The sequence below is a fragment of the Dermacentor albipictus genome, chromosome 2 (genome assembly GCF_038994185.2).
Source record: "Dermacentor albipictus isolate Rhodes 1998 colony chromosome 2, USDA_Dalb.pri_finalv2, whole genome shotgun sequence".
Classification (NCBI taxonomy): Eukaryota; Metazoa; Arthropoda; class Arachnida; order Ixodida; family Ixodidae; genus Dermacentor; species Dermacentor albipictus.
Genome location: NC_091822.1, coordinates 132,204,239 through 132,222,071, shown reverse-complemented (window position 1 = coordinate 132,222,071; position 17,833 = coordinate 132,204,239). Strand labels below are relative to the sequence as shown.

The 17,833-nt window shown below is 49.2% G+C and overlaps 1 protein-coding gene across 1 annotated transcript in view; it reads right to left on the bottom strand.

Moving 5' to 3' along the window:
- The window catches only part of LOC135917832 (E3 ubiquitin-protein ligase MIB1-like), a 72,810-nt gene that overhangs the window by 21,351 nt on the left and 33,626 nt on the right, over positions 1-17,833 (bottom strand). Inside the window, exons 7-10 of the mRNA XM_065451437.2 lie at positions 10,637-10,741; positions 9,103-9,232; positions 6,780-6,859; positions 5,716-5,873 (exon numbers count right to left, since the gene is read on the bottom strand). Of these exons, the coding sequence (XP_065307509.1) occupies positions 5,716-5,873; positions 6,780-6,859; positions 9,103-9,232; positions 10,637-10,741 (473 nt within the window). The remainder of the gene's footprint in view (positions 1-5,715; positions 5,874-6,779; positions 6,860-9,102; positions 9,233-10,636; positions 10,742-17,833) is intronic.

The window sequence follows — 17,833 nt, the reverse complement described above, 5'->3', positions numbered from 1 at the left end:
GCCAGCCGTCCTGAAGGGTCCTTTTAAGTTTGCTAGCCAACACAACGCGTGATGGTCCCTGACGACTTTGAATGCCCTGCCATATAGGTAAGGGCGGAATTTTGCTGTAGCCCAAATGATGGCGAGGCATTTCTTTTCAGCCGTAGAAGTTTCAGCCTTCCGCTTTTGACAGCGGCCGGCTAGCATAAGGTACCCGTTCAAGTCCGTTTTTCCTCTGGACTAGGACGGCACCAAGGCCTAGGCTACTGGAGTCAGTGTGGATTTCAGCATCGGCGTCTTCGTCGAAGTGTGCAAGTACCGGCGTCGACCGCATGCGTCGTTGGAGTTATTGAAATGTGTCTGCCTGTGGCATTTCCCACTTGAACTCGACATCACATTTGGTTCGATGTGTTAGCGGCTCAGCGATGCGGGAAAAGTCCTTGACAAAGCGCCTGTACTAGGCGTACATGCCAAGGAATGTACGCACTGCCTTCTTGTCGGTAGGCTGCGGGAACCTTGCGATGGCAGCTGTCTTCTGCGGGTCGGGGTGTACTCCAGATTTGCTGATGGCGTGGCCTAGAAACAGAAGTTCATCGTAAGCGATGCGGCAGTTCTCCGGCTTCAGAGTGAGCCCTGATGACTTGATGGCCTCTAATACTGTCGCAAGCCGCCTAAAGTCATCGTCGTAATTTCCAGCGAAGACGATCTCATACAAATGAACAAGACACGTCTGCCACTTCAATCCTGCTAACAGCGTGTCCATGACGCGCTGAAACGTTGCAGGCGTCGAGCATAGTCCGAATGGCATGACCTTGAACTCGTAGAGGCCGTCTGGCGTGGTGAAGGCGGTCTTTTCGCTATCTCTCTCGTCGACTTCTATTTGCCAGTAGCCAGACTTGAGGTCCATCGACAAGAAGTATTTAGCGTTGCGGAGCTCATCCAATGCGTCGTCTATCCGTGGAAGGGGGTATACGTCCTTCTTCGTGATCTTGTTCAGTCGACGATAATCGACGCAGAAACGTAGGGTTCCATCCTTTTCCTTCACCAGGACTACAGGAGATGCCCACGGACTTTTCCACGGCTGGATGATGTCGTCGCTTAGCATTTCGTCGACTTGATGCCCAATAGCTTCACGTTCTCGCGTCGAAACTCGGTAAGGGCTCTGGCGGAGCGGTCGAGCGCAGTCTTTGGTTATTATGCGATGCTTTGCAACTGGTGTTTGTGGAATCCTCGATGACATTGAAAAGCAGTCCTTGTATCGTTGGAGAAGACTGCTTAGCTGTTGCTGTTTACTCATGGTGAGACCTGGATTTACGTCGAAGTCCGGTTCGGGAACTATGGTCGTCGGTGTAGATGCGACAGAATCCGAGAGGACAAAGGCATTGCTGCTTTCCAGAAGTTCCTCGATGTTCGCGATCTTCGTGCCTTTGTTGATGTTCTTGAACTCCTGGCTTAAGTTTGTCAGGAACAGTCGTTTTTCCTCCGTGCAGTCGAGCGATCCCTCTAGCGACGCAAATTTCACGGTCTAGCAGTAGTCGTTGGTCACCCTCGATGACGCCTTCTACGTCGGTAGGTGTTTCGGTGACGCCGGAAATGACAATGCTGGAGCGGGGCGCGATGCTGAATTGACTTTCGAGCACGCTCAAGGCATGGTGGCTAGAGAGCTCTCCGGCGGTATCGCTTGGTCTTCCGACAGGGTTATAGACTTCGGCTTCAGGTCGATGACTGCACCGTGTTGGTTTAAGAAGTCGATGCCGAGAATGACGTCGCGTGAACATTGTTGGAGGATAACGAAGGTGGCAGAGTAAGTCCGGTCATGAACGGTAATTCTTGCCATGCAGATTCCAGTCGGCGTGATGAGGTGTCCTCCAGCGGTCCGAATTAGAGGGCCTTCCCATGCAGTCTTAACTTTCTTCAACTGGGCGGCGATAGGTCCACTCATGACGGAGTAATTGGCTCCTGTGTCTACTAAGGCGGTGACTCCGTGGCCGTCGAGAAGCACGTCGAGGTCGGTGGTTCTTTGTCTTGCGTTACAGTTAGGTCTTGGCCTCGGATCACGGCTGCGTCGCGTTGACCTGTGGCTGGTACATAGCGTCGTCAGGTTGCCTTTCGTCGGCGTATTCTTTGATTCCGGACTTCGTCGGGAGGGCGGCGTGTCGTTGCTATGTCGTTGACGTAGTCTCTTCGGCGCCTTCATCGGCGGCGGAGGATCTTCGTAAGTTCGACGAACGTCAACCGCACTTCCATCGGTTGCTGCTTTTAGTTTTCCGGATATGGGCTGGCAGAGCGGCCCCGGGCTGGGCCAGTGTATGGTCGGCGCTGCGGCGACAGGCGATGCCAAACGAGGCGGTCGTCGAGGGCTCCACTGAGTAGCGGCGAGGTAGTCAGCGATATCACGAGGTCCTTCGCAAAGCTGTGGTCTCGGCGCGTTAACGGCGAACCCTGGGAGTCCCATCTCCCGGTATGGGCATCGACGGTATATGTGCCCGGCTCCTCCACAGTGATAGCAAAGTGGACTGTGGTCGGGGGCGCGCGAAACGTCGATCTTCCTTGGAATGCTGCGTGGGGTGACGGGTTGACGTGCTGGCGGCGGGGGTGGTGGCGGACGACGGAACTGTGTCGTCACTGGGCCCTGACGTGGGCGCCGAGGGGGAACGTGACGGCGGGCTACAGCGGCGTATGTATGCCATCGCTTGCGGCTGAGGCTGCGGCGATTGAGGGTCTACTCCGAGTTGTTGTTGCAGCTCCTCACGAACCGCGTCGGCAATTGAAGCCGCTTGAGGCTGTGATAAAGAGAACAGCTTCTGTAGCTGCTCCCGCATGACCACTCGGATAGTCTCGCGCAGATCATCGGTGGCAAGCGACTGAACTCCGGCGTAGTTTGTCGAGTTCGTGCGGCGGTTGAATTGCCGCTTCCGCATTTCCAGTGTCTTCTCGATGCTGGTGGCCTCGCGAAGAAACTCGTCGATGGCCTTCGGTGGGCTCCATACCATTCCAGCGAAAAGTTCCTCCTCTACACCACGCATCAGTAGGCGGACTTTCTTCTCCTCGCAGATTTCCGGGTCGGTGTGACGGAATAGGCGGCTCATTTCTTCTGTAAAAATCGTGGTGGTCTCATTTGGTAGTTGCACCCGGGTTTCTAGTAGTGCTTGGGCTCGTTTTCGGAGTACGACGCTTGTGAATGTCCGTAGGAAGCCGCTTCGGAACAGGTCCCACGTCGTTAAGGCGGCTTCTTCGAATGTAAAAAAGACATGTCGAAGTTTGTCGTCACTGTTCCAGCTGTTAAATGCAGGGACCCTCTCGTACGTCTCAAGCCAGCTTTCCGGGTCCTCGAATGTTGAACCGCGGTACGTCGGAGGCTCCCTCGGCTGCTGCAGCATGATGGAGAAACGCTGGGGCTGCCATTGGAGTTGACTGGGCGGCAATTTTCCTGGTTGTCTCAGGCAAAAGTCTGCTCCGGGGGCAGTTTTTGCCGCCTGCGGCTACCTCGCTGGTTGTTGGCGACGTTGGTGCTGTCTTCCGCGTTCAGGCTTGGGTCACGGCTTTGTGGGGGCGTCCGGTACATGAACGCAAAGAACCTACACCAGATGTCACGTGGTAGTGACGGTTGAGGACACAGCAAGAAAACTATGAATGGCAAAACTAACGTTATTGGACGAACTTGTGCCCAGAAAAAGAGGCTACTCTCAATGCTCAACGAAAACGGCGAACACAGTCTGCGATCGTCTAAAATCTGATCAGCGGGTCAAGCGCATCGGCTTTTATACATCAGTCGTCGAATGTTCCAGAGTTATCGCTGGGACCCGCGTGCCTTTCACAAAGTTCTACATTATTCGCGAAGCGCACGCATGAAATCAGATTACGCAAGGTTCGGTCACAGACAGCGGATGGAAGCATCGATAACATTACAAAAACTTCCGATGCATGCAGGCGCGTCCTGCGCTGCGCGATAACATTTGTTAGACGGTGAAACGTGTCGCCCGATAAAGACAACAAGTACACGTGTCAATATCCTGAGTGACCCGGAAGACCAGTGCCAAGATGCATTAAAGGGACACTAATGCTATCTTCGGCTGGTCGTTTCTGAGCACTCTGAAGCGCTCTCGCGAGCGGCGTTGTCTTCGACTGGTTGAAAGAGGGTGCGCGCCCTGCGTTCGGCTGGTTCTTCTCGATTGCTCTCCTCTATCTTGGAGCGCTCTGAGGCGCTCCGAGCCCTGTCATCGGAGCAGTCATCGAGATTGAAACGTCATCGCAGCGCGGCGTCGCTGCTGTTGGCGACGGCCCACCGTAACCTTGGCAACCTAGGCCACTGCATGCTGGCGTCTCGACGAACGTTCGTCCCGCCGGCACGTCCGCCGGTTTTTCTGGCAGCGCCGGGAGCTTTGGATAGGCGAAACATCGGACGTTGGCAGTAGTCACGTGGTTTGGCATCAGCAATTTCCCCCTCCGCGAGCGAGTCGCACGTTCGGCTTGCGCGCTTGTCCCCTACCTTTGAGCTCGGGAAACGACCGATCTACCCGACTCTGCTTCGGGGCATACAGGTGACCAGTCGAAGATACCATAAGGGTGCGATCTTGTACGCGTTCCAAAATCGAACGGAGGCGGTCCGTTCTATACGTCTCGAAATAGGCGGTCCGTTCCATTGCCTTCGTCCGATAGCAGACGACAAGGAATGATTGACAGCAGATATCACATCACAATTGACGTCATGGCATTCGTCACGGTTCAAATTGACCAATCGTGTGCGGCTCGGTGGAACAGAACGCCTCCGTTCTATTTTGTAACGCGTACAAGATCGCACCCTAAATAGCCAGACCATATCAGTTTAGACTGGTAAAGCATTGTTTCGAAATTCCACTTTAATCGCAAAAAAAGAACGATTACATATCACTTCTGAAAGCGAAGGACTGATTGGAACTAAGGTTGTGGTGCGGTGGCTGTATCACTACTCTTGAACTGTTCGCAAAAATCTCAGCTTTCTCTATGTATTTGTGCTTTTATTCTTCGCAGAGTGAATCATTATTTAACACACGTCGGAGATGAGAAACATCCGATGACTATTCAAGTCATCAACATTTGTTCATACAGTGAGAGAAAGGGAACCTCCAATTTTGTTAACTGGCCCCAACACCATAACCCTGGTACGTCAGTGACAGCATGGTTGCAAAGTACCTTCATGTATTTGGGTCGACTCATCGGACAAGAAGTTATCTAAATTGCCAGATTGAATCATGGGCCTATCTCTAGTCGGCGGCAACTTAATAATACAATGGTAAGTGTGCCGCTGTCCAACGCGAAGAAAATTTGCGTAGTTACTCCAAAAAGTTTAGTTCGCATATTTTCGTGACGTCAAGTCCATGGCAAGAGTCGATCTCGGCGTCTCACAAACTACGTTTTGGACCATAGAAGTACATGCAGCCGGCTGAGAGCAGCTTTGTCATCGGGTGTCATGCAGAATTCTCACGCACTGAATTCGACGATCTTTTACTAATTTGATGCGCTGCCTTCTGAACTCGCATCTTATGAACTTACGCATTATGCGGGCGACCTGACACGACAAAAGACCATAATTAGCTAGGTCAGGCAGGCGGCAGAGGCCATAGGGACCCTGCACTGAAGCGTTCTGACCACCTCTCCTTAATATCTTTTTCAATATATACGCTTTATGCGAGCTGTTGGCGTACCTACCGGTCCTCATGCGCGCATTTAGAAAGACAATTAAAACAGATAACCTACCCGTAAACAGCATAATGTAGCGCTGTGTCACCATCCTTGTCCCCTTCATTTAGGTCTGCGCCGGTCGCTATCAACATATTGACCACAGACTCCTGGCCTTGGAAGCAGGCAGATTGCAGAGGTGTCAGCTTTAGTTGTGCACTTCCGCCTCCACTGTCCTAGAACGGACAAATCAAGCGTATTAGCTACGTTTAGGTCGCGCTTCTTTCTTGCCTATTCAGTGGTGACGAGCTAGACCGTGTTTTTTTTTATTCAAATAAAATTATATGGCCACTCGAGGCACGCTCGTGCCGTCGGCACCTACGCCGTCGCCATTGTGCTGTCACGGCACCAATGGCGCACGTGCGGAGGGTTTGAGGGCATCCAAGCGGCGTGAGTGTAGGAGCAGTGCTCTTGGCTGCAAAAACGGCAAAGCCAGGAGGGCACAACCTCGACGCTCCGCCCACTCGGACCTGCAGCGGGCTGCGGGGCAGCATTCTGCCTCCCGCTACTATCACGATCATCGTGCGCTTAAACACTACCGTTTCCTCCAGTGCAGTTGTGTAAATCGGTCTGAGAGAGACGGACAATGAGCGTCAAGCTACGGACGCGGACGGTTTTCCTTTCGTCTCGTCTAGCGCAGAACTGAGGCACGACGCCTAACAACGCCGGTGGTGGAGGCACTCCGCCCCTCGCAAGCGTTGTGAGATGCCTGCTAGCGCCAAGGGGCGCTGTTCCTGCTGCCCAGCAGGGATTGCCTGACGTGGTGTATCGCGCAAGCATGTTGCCCTTCTGGCATTCTTAGAACACCGTATGAGGAAGTACAGCGCAATGCTAAACCTTGCTGTCACCTTCAAGGCTTCGCTCTCCGGCGAAGCTGTCCAATCTTTTAGTATTTAAGCTAGCAGGGGTTCTTTAAGATGCTCCTAAATCTAAGTACACGGGTGTTTTTTGCATTTCGCCTCCATCGAAATGCGGCCACCGTGGCCGGGATTCGATCCCGCGACCTCGTGCTTAGCAGCCCGTACATGACAATGTTCCCATCAGTTTAGGGAGTCGAAACATGGCTCCGCAAAGCAACTCACCTCTCCGGACTGAACTCCAAGTAGTTGCCGCATCATACGCTGAAGTTCTGTGGAAATATCATCAGAATCGGAGTCGCCGGCTATGAAAAACAAAATAAAATCAAAGGTATACGAATTGTTATATGCAATGCGTGGGTTATTGTATTGATTCGACGGCAGTACTGGAAGATCTCACGTAAGGAAATAATTGTGCCTTCATTCGTTTGTTCATTTGCACCTGCTTTCAAGCATGTATCTATTCTGCGCAGCTCACCTTTCTTCTTTTTTTTACTGCGCTAATGTCACAACGTTGAACTGAATTCCTGAGTTTTACTTGCAAAATCCACGCACTGATTACGAGGCAGGCCGTAGTGGTGAACTGAGGATTAATTTCGAGCGCCTGGCGTTCATTAAAGTGCACCCGATTCACGGTATACACACGCGCTTTTGCATTCCGTCTCCATCAGAATGCCAATGTCACAACGTTTCGATGCACTTGTGATTGATTCTTAATTTATATATTTCATCGTTTTTTCCCTCTTGTTCGGCAGCAAGTTTGTGCACAAACGGTGCACGAAGTGTATTGTCGCTTCCACTACAGTGATAATCATTTCAATCGCGTCGACGCTAAATGATCGTCATTGTGTGCGTGTTTGCGTGCGTGCTTGCGTGGGTGTTTATTTGCTTAATTAGCCGTGATAGTCGTGTGTATATCTTTTGACATCCAAGTGACTCGAATAAGCCGGCGACTAAAGTTGCCAACGTTCCCGACGTCTTAAGCTCTCAATAGAGGGAGAAGGCAAACGCGTGAGAAAGACCCTTTAAGACATCATCTAATATTTCACTGGCCTTGTAACCAATATATTTCACGGTTTAATGACACGACAGGCATGTGCTTTATTAAATTCTTGGGTCTTAGGTGCCGAAACCACGATCTGGTTATGCGGCACGTCGCAGTGGGGGACTCCGGATTAATTTTAGCCACCTGGGTGTTTTTAACGTGCACCAAATGCATGAATGCATGCATTCACCGCGTGCACGCTACCGACATTTCGCCCCCCCCCCCCCCCCCCATAGAAATGCCGCCGCCGCAGCCGGTATTTGATCCCGCGACCTCGTACTTAGCACCGTAAGGCCAAAGCTACTAAGCAATCACGTACTGCGGGTACGTATGTAAGTTATGCAAAATACGAGTTTTAAAAAGGAAGTACCTGTGCGCTAAACGTCCAACTCGCTGTATCTTTTCTTCCTTTTCATCTCACCCGCCCATCCATTCATTAGCTTACTTTCTCAGGCCGACCTCTCCACCTTTCTGCCATTAAATATATCTACTTTCTATCTCTTTCTTTTTCGCGCTTTATTATAAGGCGACTTTCAATTCTCTAATTACATCATGTAACATCAATTGCTCGAAGGTGCGACAAATCAGTGATCATATCGGCATGTTGTAGTGACGCTGAAAAAGCAGACATTAGCTTTCAACTCCTATGTCAGCATGCACACAGCCAACGGATAATCTAGTTGCGAGTTACACCTGAACTGCTTGTTCTTGCTACGTGATATTTCACGCTATTCTCCGTAACATTCTCGGCGGCTATGCGTAACATTATACGCTTAACATCCCTGACTGCTGTACCCTCAACGGCAAGAACTTCCGCAACACGCGATCCGAGAATACATGCGATTCGATTTGGAAGCGAATCATTTCCGCCAAACTCCCGCTATGGTTACCTAGAGAGCAAACAAACTGAGCGGCGAATTCACGGAATTTTTAATTTTTTAGTGAAGTCATGGTCCTGAATTTTTTGTTATCGACTCTGCGCGCAGGCTTCCGTAAGATTTACGCAAAGAGTGATGCTGTGTTCGCAAACTGCCAAATAAAGATCAATCTATAACTTTATAGTGCGTTAGCGATGCGCATGCCCAATATGTGCGACTTACATGTTTAGATGTGCACATTGGCAAATCCCTTCTGCGGAAGTCCGCACGGTGGAGAAATCGTCATCCACCCCATTATAGAACGCTGCTACGAAAAAAAAATCAGATTTCCTTTGTTGCTTCACTGCAGTGCTGTTATCGTGAAGGCTACCTCTGCCATCTATATGACCCCTATTTTCCCATCTAGTTTGCGCAGATGAAGTCGATGCAACGCACAAGCAGCTTCTTCAGAGAAGTTTGCGCATGTTGTGTGTCCATTCTTCGTTCGACGACCTGTATTTGTGCGCGCGTAAGTCACTAAAGAATCATGTGCAACCGATTCGCCCAAAACGTAACAGTTCAGAAACAGAAACAGCGCGCCTTATTTACTTTTGTATGAGTAAAACCAACGTGTCCGGCTGCTTACATTCCGCATCTTCATCCGACACGGCCTCCACGAGATCAGGGTTGAAGCACCAAGCGGATAGACTACCGCACTTGACCCTGAGGTCGCCATCAGAGTCGATCCCGACAATTCTGCCGACTCGCCCAAGTGCCTGAAAATTCTCGCAAATGTTTCACTCCATTCTGAACGGAAAAGCCCTATTAAGAAGTGATCTAATAATGGTATCATATATGCATGCTGTACGTTATACGACTGCAAAATAGAAAAAAGTTGACTTGAATTGAACATAATTGGAAGAATGGCTTAGTATTCCCGTCTGACGACTTTGTCTACTGTTCTTAATCGCGGTGACATGGGCGCCCGGCGAACACAAAAGACACAAACACAAACACGCGTCAGCACCCCCCCCCTCCCTCCCTTCTTTCATTTGTGTGTACCGTTTGGCGTTCGTCAGGCCACAATGAATCCCTACGGACAAGCCCAATTTCAGTTCTACTGTTCTTAAATAAATTTGAAAATATAATGCGGTTGGGGATGTGCAATATCTTGCAGCTGAGGCATCTCGCATTCTACGTTAATTAGCTCCCTCCAGCGACTGCCGCGCACAATGCTCAATTTATGACCCCGCGGACTTCTGTGCACATGTCTTGCACACATTACGGTTACTTAAGCATCCAGTGCACTTCGTGATTGCTCACGAAGTCATACCGAAAACGCACTTTCGGCGCTTTCTCAAGCAATCAGTACTGAAATGGATGTGTCTAGTTGTCCGATAATTACTTGGCTTATTAAGCTGCAAATACTGGAGACGGCAGAAAGTAGAAGACTAGCTGCTAAAAAGTAGGTAGATAGAGAACGTACATACGGGGTGATCATATTTAAGTTATGTGGAATTTTCTAGAAATCGCTTGTGACAGAATGCATAATTTTTGTCCTTGAGCTGAAATATTCGAAGGGGCGGACATTACCAGCACGACAAATTGAAACAATTGTTCAACAAATGAACGAAAATTTGGTAATTAACTTCCTTTTTACTTTAAGGCCCATGTTGCAATTAACGAATTGTAGCCGTTGAGCTAATACTCAACATGTGCACAGTGTTCCTATGTAGACAACAACCACGAGCTCGAAGTCATGCCCTTTTTAACCGTCTCCTGCTGACGGTGTCCGTTGGCTGGCCAGCATTGCGTTACCTATGTCGAATAAAACCTACAGGCTGAAGTTACACATGCAACAGGGTGGTTTTAGTATGTAAATACAACCGACCGTTCAAAAGTATGAGAGGGCGCAGGCACTGCTACACTGAGCGAAGTGTATCAAGGCATCTTTCCTTTTGGGTCCATCTAGCGTTTTCGTGTCACGTGCACTTTCTGAACCATGCCAGTCGCGAAACGTTGTAACCACAAAGGTGGCGATCTTTTGACGGGTGCGACTAAAACTACTTCCTGCAGTGGTAGCTACGTTTGACGCATGAAGAACACGGCATCTTTATGTGTGATTGAGCACTTTCAAAGAAACCTGGCATATTTTAAAAGCAAGTACATTGAATTCTTACAGGAGCCATGCCGCTGTTAAAGCCTCCATGGCCTCTTTGCAACAACATCACTCTTGCGACGTCACCGCAGATCTTCACCTTTTGACCGACAGAATACTTCGAAGACTGGAAGAGAGGCGATGAAATCGTTCGTTAAAAAAGGGTAAATAGGAACAACATGAACAAAAAAATGAACTCAAGAGAACGTTAGCAATCGGCGAGAGGCACGCCAGGAAAAAGTTGTGATTTCCTTTCGTACTCGGCTAAAGTAACCCTGAGATTCATGCATCATCAGAATATGTTGTTCCTGGAGAGTGGATGCTGACATAAGGCACGCTACACACTTATTGACACTTTGAAGAGAATACGCGGTCTTCCTAGCCGACTTCGGAAGGATTTGGCGTATGTGGACATCTTGTAACCACTTCTAGATATGACGTGTAGATTTTGTATGAATATTACAATATTAAATGACACCTTCATGCCGAGAACACGCAGCAAAAGTCAGGAACTGATGATCAAGTATAAGATGAGTGCAGGTAGCCGTAAAAGGGGTGGGATGCGTGTGTCGCTGTCGCCCTCTACCGTACCGCCACGAAGTGGCATCTATATATTATAACTTAAGTGCTCCGCCCTCCGCTGGATGGCATGGCGTTCGCGAGTTCGATAGGATGCCTCGCTGCGCGTGCCGTCGCGCGCGACGTGAGGGAGGGCGCGAGCATCGAGGCACCGTCAAAGTTTCTTTATAATTTGAAAGTACCGCCACTCTTAGAATTCTGCCGCCGCCGCGCGACCTCCTCGCCTCCTCTTCGCCCTTTGCGCGTCCCCGCCGCGGGAAGCGGTCTTGCGCCCGTTTTTCTGCACGACGATTTAATTCCCTGCCGTTTCCCTTGGGAAGGCACGGATCTTGCGTTTTCCTTGTATTTTTCTTTTTCGTCCGCGCCACTTTTCTCAGCTCGGCCAACGCCACCTCGGCGCTTTAACTCTGCGCAGCGAACGTTGTACGCCGTGTTTCCTGCTCTCTGTGCTAGCACTACGCCGTACTGTTGCCCATATAACTGCAGCAAAAATGCCTGAAGATGGCTGTGCAATATTTGTGATACCACAAGGAAAGCGTGACGGCTTGCGCAGGAAGCAGTAGCTGAATAACATTGGACGAAATAATTTTGTTCCAACAATGAACAATGTTGTTTGCGAGGTGAAGCGTCTTTCTTACTGCTCGTATCAAAGCATCTCCTAATGCTGCATTTTTTTTATTCTTCCGGCCTGCTCACCAGCATTTTTGCTGCGGCAGTTTGTACATTGCATAAAGATTGTGTTGTCTTCAGTATGTTTCATACTCTGGTGGGACTCCGTCACCTCGCACGTCGCCTACTGTTGTTATTCAGTCGGAAATGGAGCACTATAGGTTGCTGTCCGCTGTGAAAAATTCTGAGCGATGATACAGCCTCTCGATCGAAATTTTCGTTATTGTTAGGATACGTTGCCTGTTTTACTGAAAATCGAAATAGCGGCTTGTAGAGGAGCTATTATGGTTAGCTTACGGCGATGTGTGCGTCATACAATGAATGCAGGCACCTAAAAAATTAGCGGCAAGTGTACCTGTGGTATTGCAGGTGATGAGCGCTAGCTAGTCCACACTGCGTTTTTTCTTTTTAAGTTTTAAGCGAAAGCCTTTAGATCTGTTTCAAGGTCGCGTTGTGAACAGAAAATATCACGGGACCCAGGAAGGCCTGAAACGACCCAAAGCATGTCCAACCGTGTATAAGATAATAATGATTACCTAAGATGACTCATTAGTGATTGAATTAATGTGGATTAGGGTAGGATTAAGGTTGATTAAGGTGTATTAAGGTTCATGAACAAGGATCAAGGTGTATTAAGGAGGATTAAGGTGGGTGAAGGAAGCTTAAGGTGGATTACGGCTGGTTAAGAGGATTAAGATGGATTAGGGTGTATAAAGGAGGATTAAGGTGCCTCAACAATGCTTAAGGCGTATTAAAGAGAATTAGGGTGGATTAAGATGGGTGAATTAGGATTAAGGTCGATTAGGGTGGATTAGGGTGAATTAGGGTTGATGAAGGACGTATAAGACCAATAAGGGTGTATTTAGGAGGCTTAAGGTGGAATAGGGTGGATTAAGATTGATGAAGGTGGATTAAGGTGAATTACAATAGACTTGATAATTTGATCATATACAAGACTTTCGCATCCGCGTCTCTTAGGCGATACCTAAGTTCACCTTGGATTCTTGGAATTTGCTTTGAACTGCGCTTCCACGCACGCGTGAGTGGGCGACGATTATTTGGTTTTCTCACAGATACAGGCAATGTGCAGGGGGTGTTCACATGATCACCCACGCTTGCTGTTGATATCGACATATAGACGTAGGCCGGGAACCTTCGCTTTAATAGCGAATGCTTTAAAACCACCTATCTATGGTTTTGTTCTGTGAGGAAACTTTTTCAATTGATTCAACACGAGCGGACGTCATTGCATCAATAGGCTTTGATTACGATGAGTGAGCAAGCAATCATGATTGTGGTCATGATGCAGTAATGCAAGAAATATTCTACAGGCAATAATGTTTAGCACTGCAACGTATTTTATCCTAATCCATGCTAATCTATCTTGATCCTACTTATCCTACTTCATCGACGTTAATACTCCTTAATCCACAATAATCCTTAATCCACCATAATCCTCTATAATGCACCTTCATCGACCTTAATCCACATCAATTCTCCTTAACACACCTTATTCCTCCTTAATACACCTTAATTCATCTTAACACAATCACTAATCAATAATTAATAAACTTTGCTAATCAGTAATCATTTCTTACACACGGGTGGACATGCTTTGGTTCGCTTCCTGACTTTCTTGGGTCACGTGATATTTTCTATACCTTACAAGGCGACCTTGAAACAGAGATTTAGGACTTTCGCTTAATGAGCCACACGCTGAGGGATGTGCCACAAGCAGTACTATTTAAGACGCAGAAAGTGAAGCTTCTCATCATGTGGCAAAAAAAATGTCAGCAGTATCGAACACGCCTCCAAGCTCCTTTTACATCAGTATACCCAGTTCATGCGGCTTTAGGAAAAAAAAGAACCTCCTCATAAACGTTGCCTTCATCATGATCGATGCGGTAATCCGCATCTCTCAAAATTTTCAACACCACTGGGCCGTGCTACTGGCCCAAAATAACGCGCCTCCATAGAATGCTGCGGCCCGTCCGCAGGAGCCGAGGAGACAAGGCGAGGAGAATCGAGGAGCTAGGAAAGCACCGTGGGTGTCGCTACTTCCAAATTATCAAAGGCCTTTAGGCAACCTAGACACCCTTAGAGTTCGGGGGGAGGGGAAGGAGCAGAGCTGGGTCGAAGAAGCGCTCCTGAGTGCGCATGCGTTCTTTCATCCTTCAGTGTGCGCGGAGGCGAAAGTGGCGCGCCAGCATGGAGGAAGGAAAAACTGGCAAAAGGCTCTGACGTCGTGAAGCCTTCATGACACCGGAAATTGGCTTTGCTCCGCCATTTTGTCGGGGCAGATTCTCATATCTTCTTGATATTTATCGCCTTTGGCGTGTAACTAGGTACACCTCAGCCGGGCTCGATCTTTATTGTACAACCTCGGTACAAGTCTGCCCGTAGCGATCCCATTAACGGATCCCATCACGACGCACTTTCGCGAAACCGTTGCTAAAGTCATGTCGTCCGAGTAGTGTGATCCACCGTTGAAGGAAGTGCATAGTGAACTCCGCAAATTAGACAACGATACGGGTTCTCGCTACTTTTGCTTCTTATTGTGAAAATAAATCTGCGGCGCATTCTCACTGTACTGCAAGGGTACACAGGCGATCCATGGCAACCCATCTGCAATTTACGATAAACAAACACGTGTGCTGGTTGTGTCTTGAGGCATCCTTTTGCTTTATTAAACAAGCAATGGGTGGCCGCGTACCACGGAGATGGGACGAGCCTCAGCGCGCTGACAAGGAGGCCAGCAGAAGAGAACACGTTTAGATATCTTACCGCGTCTTGAGGTGTATTCTCACGGTAAGTGAAGCTTCACGAGAACAAAGTTTTGTGGTATCGCCGCGCGGTGCACAACAGTAGCGGGGATCCGTGCGACTAGCGCATTGACTGGGCTCGCCACGTGCGACTATCCGCCCTTTCATGAGGCGGCAAGCATACATTCTTCTGTCGAGCCTTGCTCACTCTGCGCCACAATACGCCAACGTTCACTTCGTTGAGCCTCTCGGGGCAACAGATAAGGTGTCTGTGGTAAGCAAGGTTCGTTCCTTTACAACTGGCAGCAGCCGATTGTTTCCCATCCATCCGCAAGGCTGTTTTGCGTGCCACAAATGCATTGTCCAATGCCGAAAGCAGGGACGCTGCAGTACTGTCACGGTCATGCAAGGCGTTTACCATAGATTCTGAGGTACAGCGGTCGCAATCTGTGATCGCCCGTTGGCATGAATCCACCGAAGACGGCAACAATATTCCCAGATCAACCTTCGTCCGTGGCGCAGGAAGTGGTGTACAGCGGCGTGTGCGCACTTTTTACACGCTTGTTACCTCTTCGAGTCCCACGTGGTTACAACAACAGACACGCACCCACCATAACAAAACCGCCAGTGTGCCACGACAGCGTGGCAGCTATCGCAAAAATAAGTAAATAAATAATGATAATAAATACATAAATAAAAATCGCGTGACTTCTTTTACACTTGTGTGCCATCTTGTGCCATTGAGCACAAGATGGGACGATTTTTTTTTTTCACGCGGAAGAGCAGTCTCTGCGGACCCTGGAAGCACGCTTGATCACCTGCACATGTTTGCAGGGGCGCACGACATTGTTTCCCAGAAGATGCTCCAAATGCTAGGAATCGCCGTCGGAAGGGCGGCTTGATATCCTTCACACGTTTGCAGGGCGAAAGGTATCTTCGTTTCCCTGAAATTGCCCCGAAACGCTACCAGTCGTCCCTGAAGTGGCCCTCGCGGGTTGTTGAGCACGATGCCGGTTAATTATTCGACGCCTTCGTTCGCTACAGCCTTGGCGCCTGTCTATTGCTTGCTTAAGTGGCCAACCGCGTGGTGGTTCGGTGCATTGCCTGACTGACATAACAGGCTAGACTGCTTCCCACACTTGAATTCATTCACTCAACCTCGGCGTGCGCTTGCTACGCCTACTATGTGCGCATATTCCAGATCCCCCGCAGCAGACGCAATCAAAGCGAGCCGACTAAATCTACCGCTTACCTTACACGTGAAGGTCTATTTCCCGTCATACCATTCCTCTAAATTTTTTATGACTAGGCTTGAAGATTGTCACGTGACGCTCCCTCCTATTTTTTGCCTTCCTCCATTAAACTATACAAGGGGGATATCTTTGGCTATACTGGAGTCGCCGGCGTGACGTATCTGACTTCGCCAGCCGCTGTTTGGCAAGCTGAAAACGCCAGACTATAACATGCCCGTGAAGGATTCGTAACTGCAGCGTGTCGATATGCTGAAAGACAGCTGTCAACGCTGAATAAAGGAAACGCCAGCGCGTCGATATTCTACGCGTTCAACGGACGAAAGAGATTGCCAACGCACGTTAAGCACGCGAAAGCCATGCCTCGAAGGCGGCCGAACCTCGCGAGTCTCGTCTCGCCCAACATGGCCTCTGAGACCAGGCGGGATGCTCTCTTTCAAAGACAGCGCACGTCGCCTGATCTCGGGAGACATGCGCCCAAATGCTCGATTCGTAGCACGTCCGCCACGGGCCGCAGGACTTCGAGCAGCATTTGGAGCCCCGAACGAAAGAGAACAGTGGGATGCAGGCATGGCTGTCGAAATCTCTGAAGAATACTACGAGCGTCTCCTACGTTGCAAGACGGCCAAGGAGACTCAATGGGCATCAGCGTATTTGCTCCGGAAATACGACACGATTAGGATGCGAATAATAAGCACAAGAAGAGACAGAATCGAGAAATATAATCAACATTTAATGATAGAATCATTTCAACAACCATATACGTCGAGCTTGTCTTCTTTAGCGTAAACATTGGTTGACACTTTCCTCTATTACCTTCCCTTCTTATACGTGTACGACACGAATCACTCCACTTCACAAAGCCTTAAAGCTGTGTGTGCTTTCAGGTCGGGAAAGCTGTCAAGGAGCTCGATTAACTTTGTCGCTCATGACAAAGGCGAGTTACAAGTTTGAGAAAGAGTTTTCCTAACTTTTTTAGCGGACACATCCTCAGCGCAGTTATCCCTTTAGTCCGTCAACGTGTAACACAAATATTTATGTATAACATGAGACCACTGCCTGACTTTCGCTAAGTGGCTATCAATTCTGACCCTAAGACATTCATACAGTGCATCCGATAGCTTTCGTGTCGTACTTTGTATTTTTCATAGTTGCAGAACGGAAACTGTCAGTAGTAGAAGTGTTCCATAAATTTCGACGCAAATGGTGTTAAAAGTGTAAGCCCGGAGAACTAATTATTGCAAGCCTGCACTCTGCCAAGCATTCCTGGAAGCATGTACCGAATGAACTCGTCACTTCTCTTTCGTGGCCCTAAAAACTACTTAACGACCTTGCTTTCAAAGCCACACACGAAATTAACATTTCCCGATCCAAAACTACGCCGCTCTATAATATTTTGTTTGTTTGGTCCTAACGCGAATAACTTTCTTTTATTCTTTCGCCCGTTTTTGTGGTAGGTCCGAGATAAAACGATGGCGGGACATGGGCGAGGGAAGGCCAAGAGACGCGGAGAGAGAAAGAGCATGCTTTCTGGGGGTGAGGATATGAGTTGGGGGGGGGGGGGGACAGTCGCGCACATTCGCTCATGAGCTCGCTCTCTCGTTCGTCGCAAGAAAGGCAGAACAAATGGCTGTGGCTTAGCTAAGGTTAAGCCCAGGATGCGAAGCATACTAGCCTTTATTTTTGTCGTTGAACCACTGTTTAGCCTGGTGAACTGCTGTTGCTTGGCTATGTTTGGTTCGGCTAGACGAACAAACAACTCATGCAGGCGAGCGCACGAGCTGAGACCCGGCTATGTAGCTACGCGGCCGCAAGCGAGCGCACGAGTTGAGCCTCCGCTTTTGCAGCTGTTATGACGTCATATGGTAGCTACGCGGCCGCGCGCGGCGCAGCAAGGAAGAGCGTGGTTGTGCGGCTAGTATGCTTCGCATAAAAGGACGCGTGCTTTCGGGCAAGCGA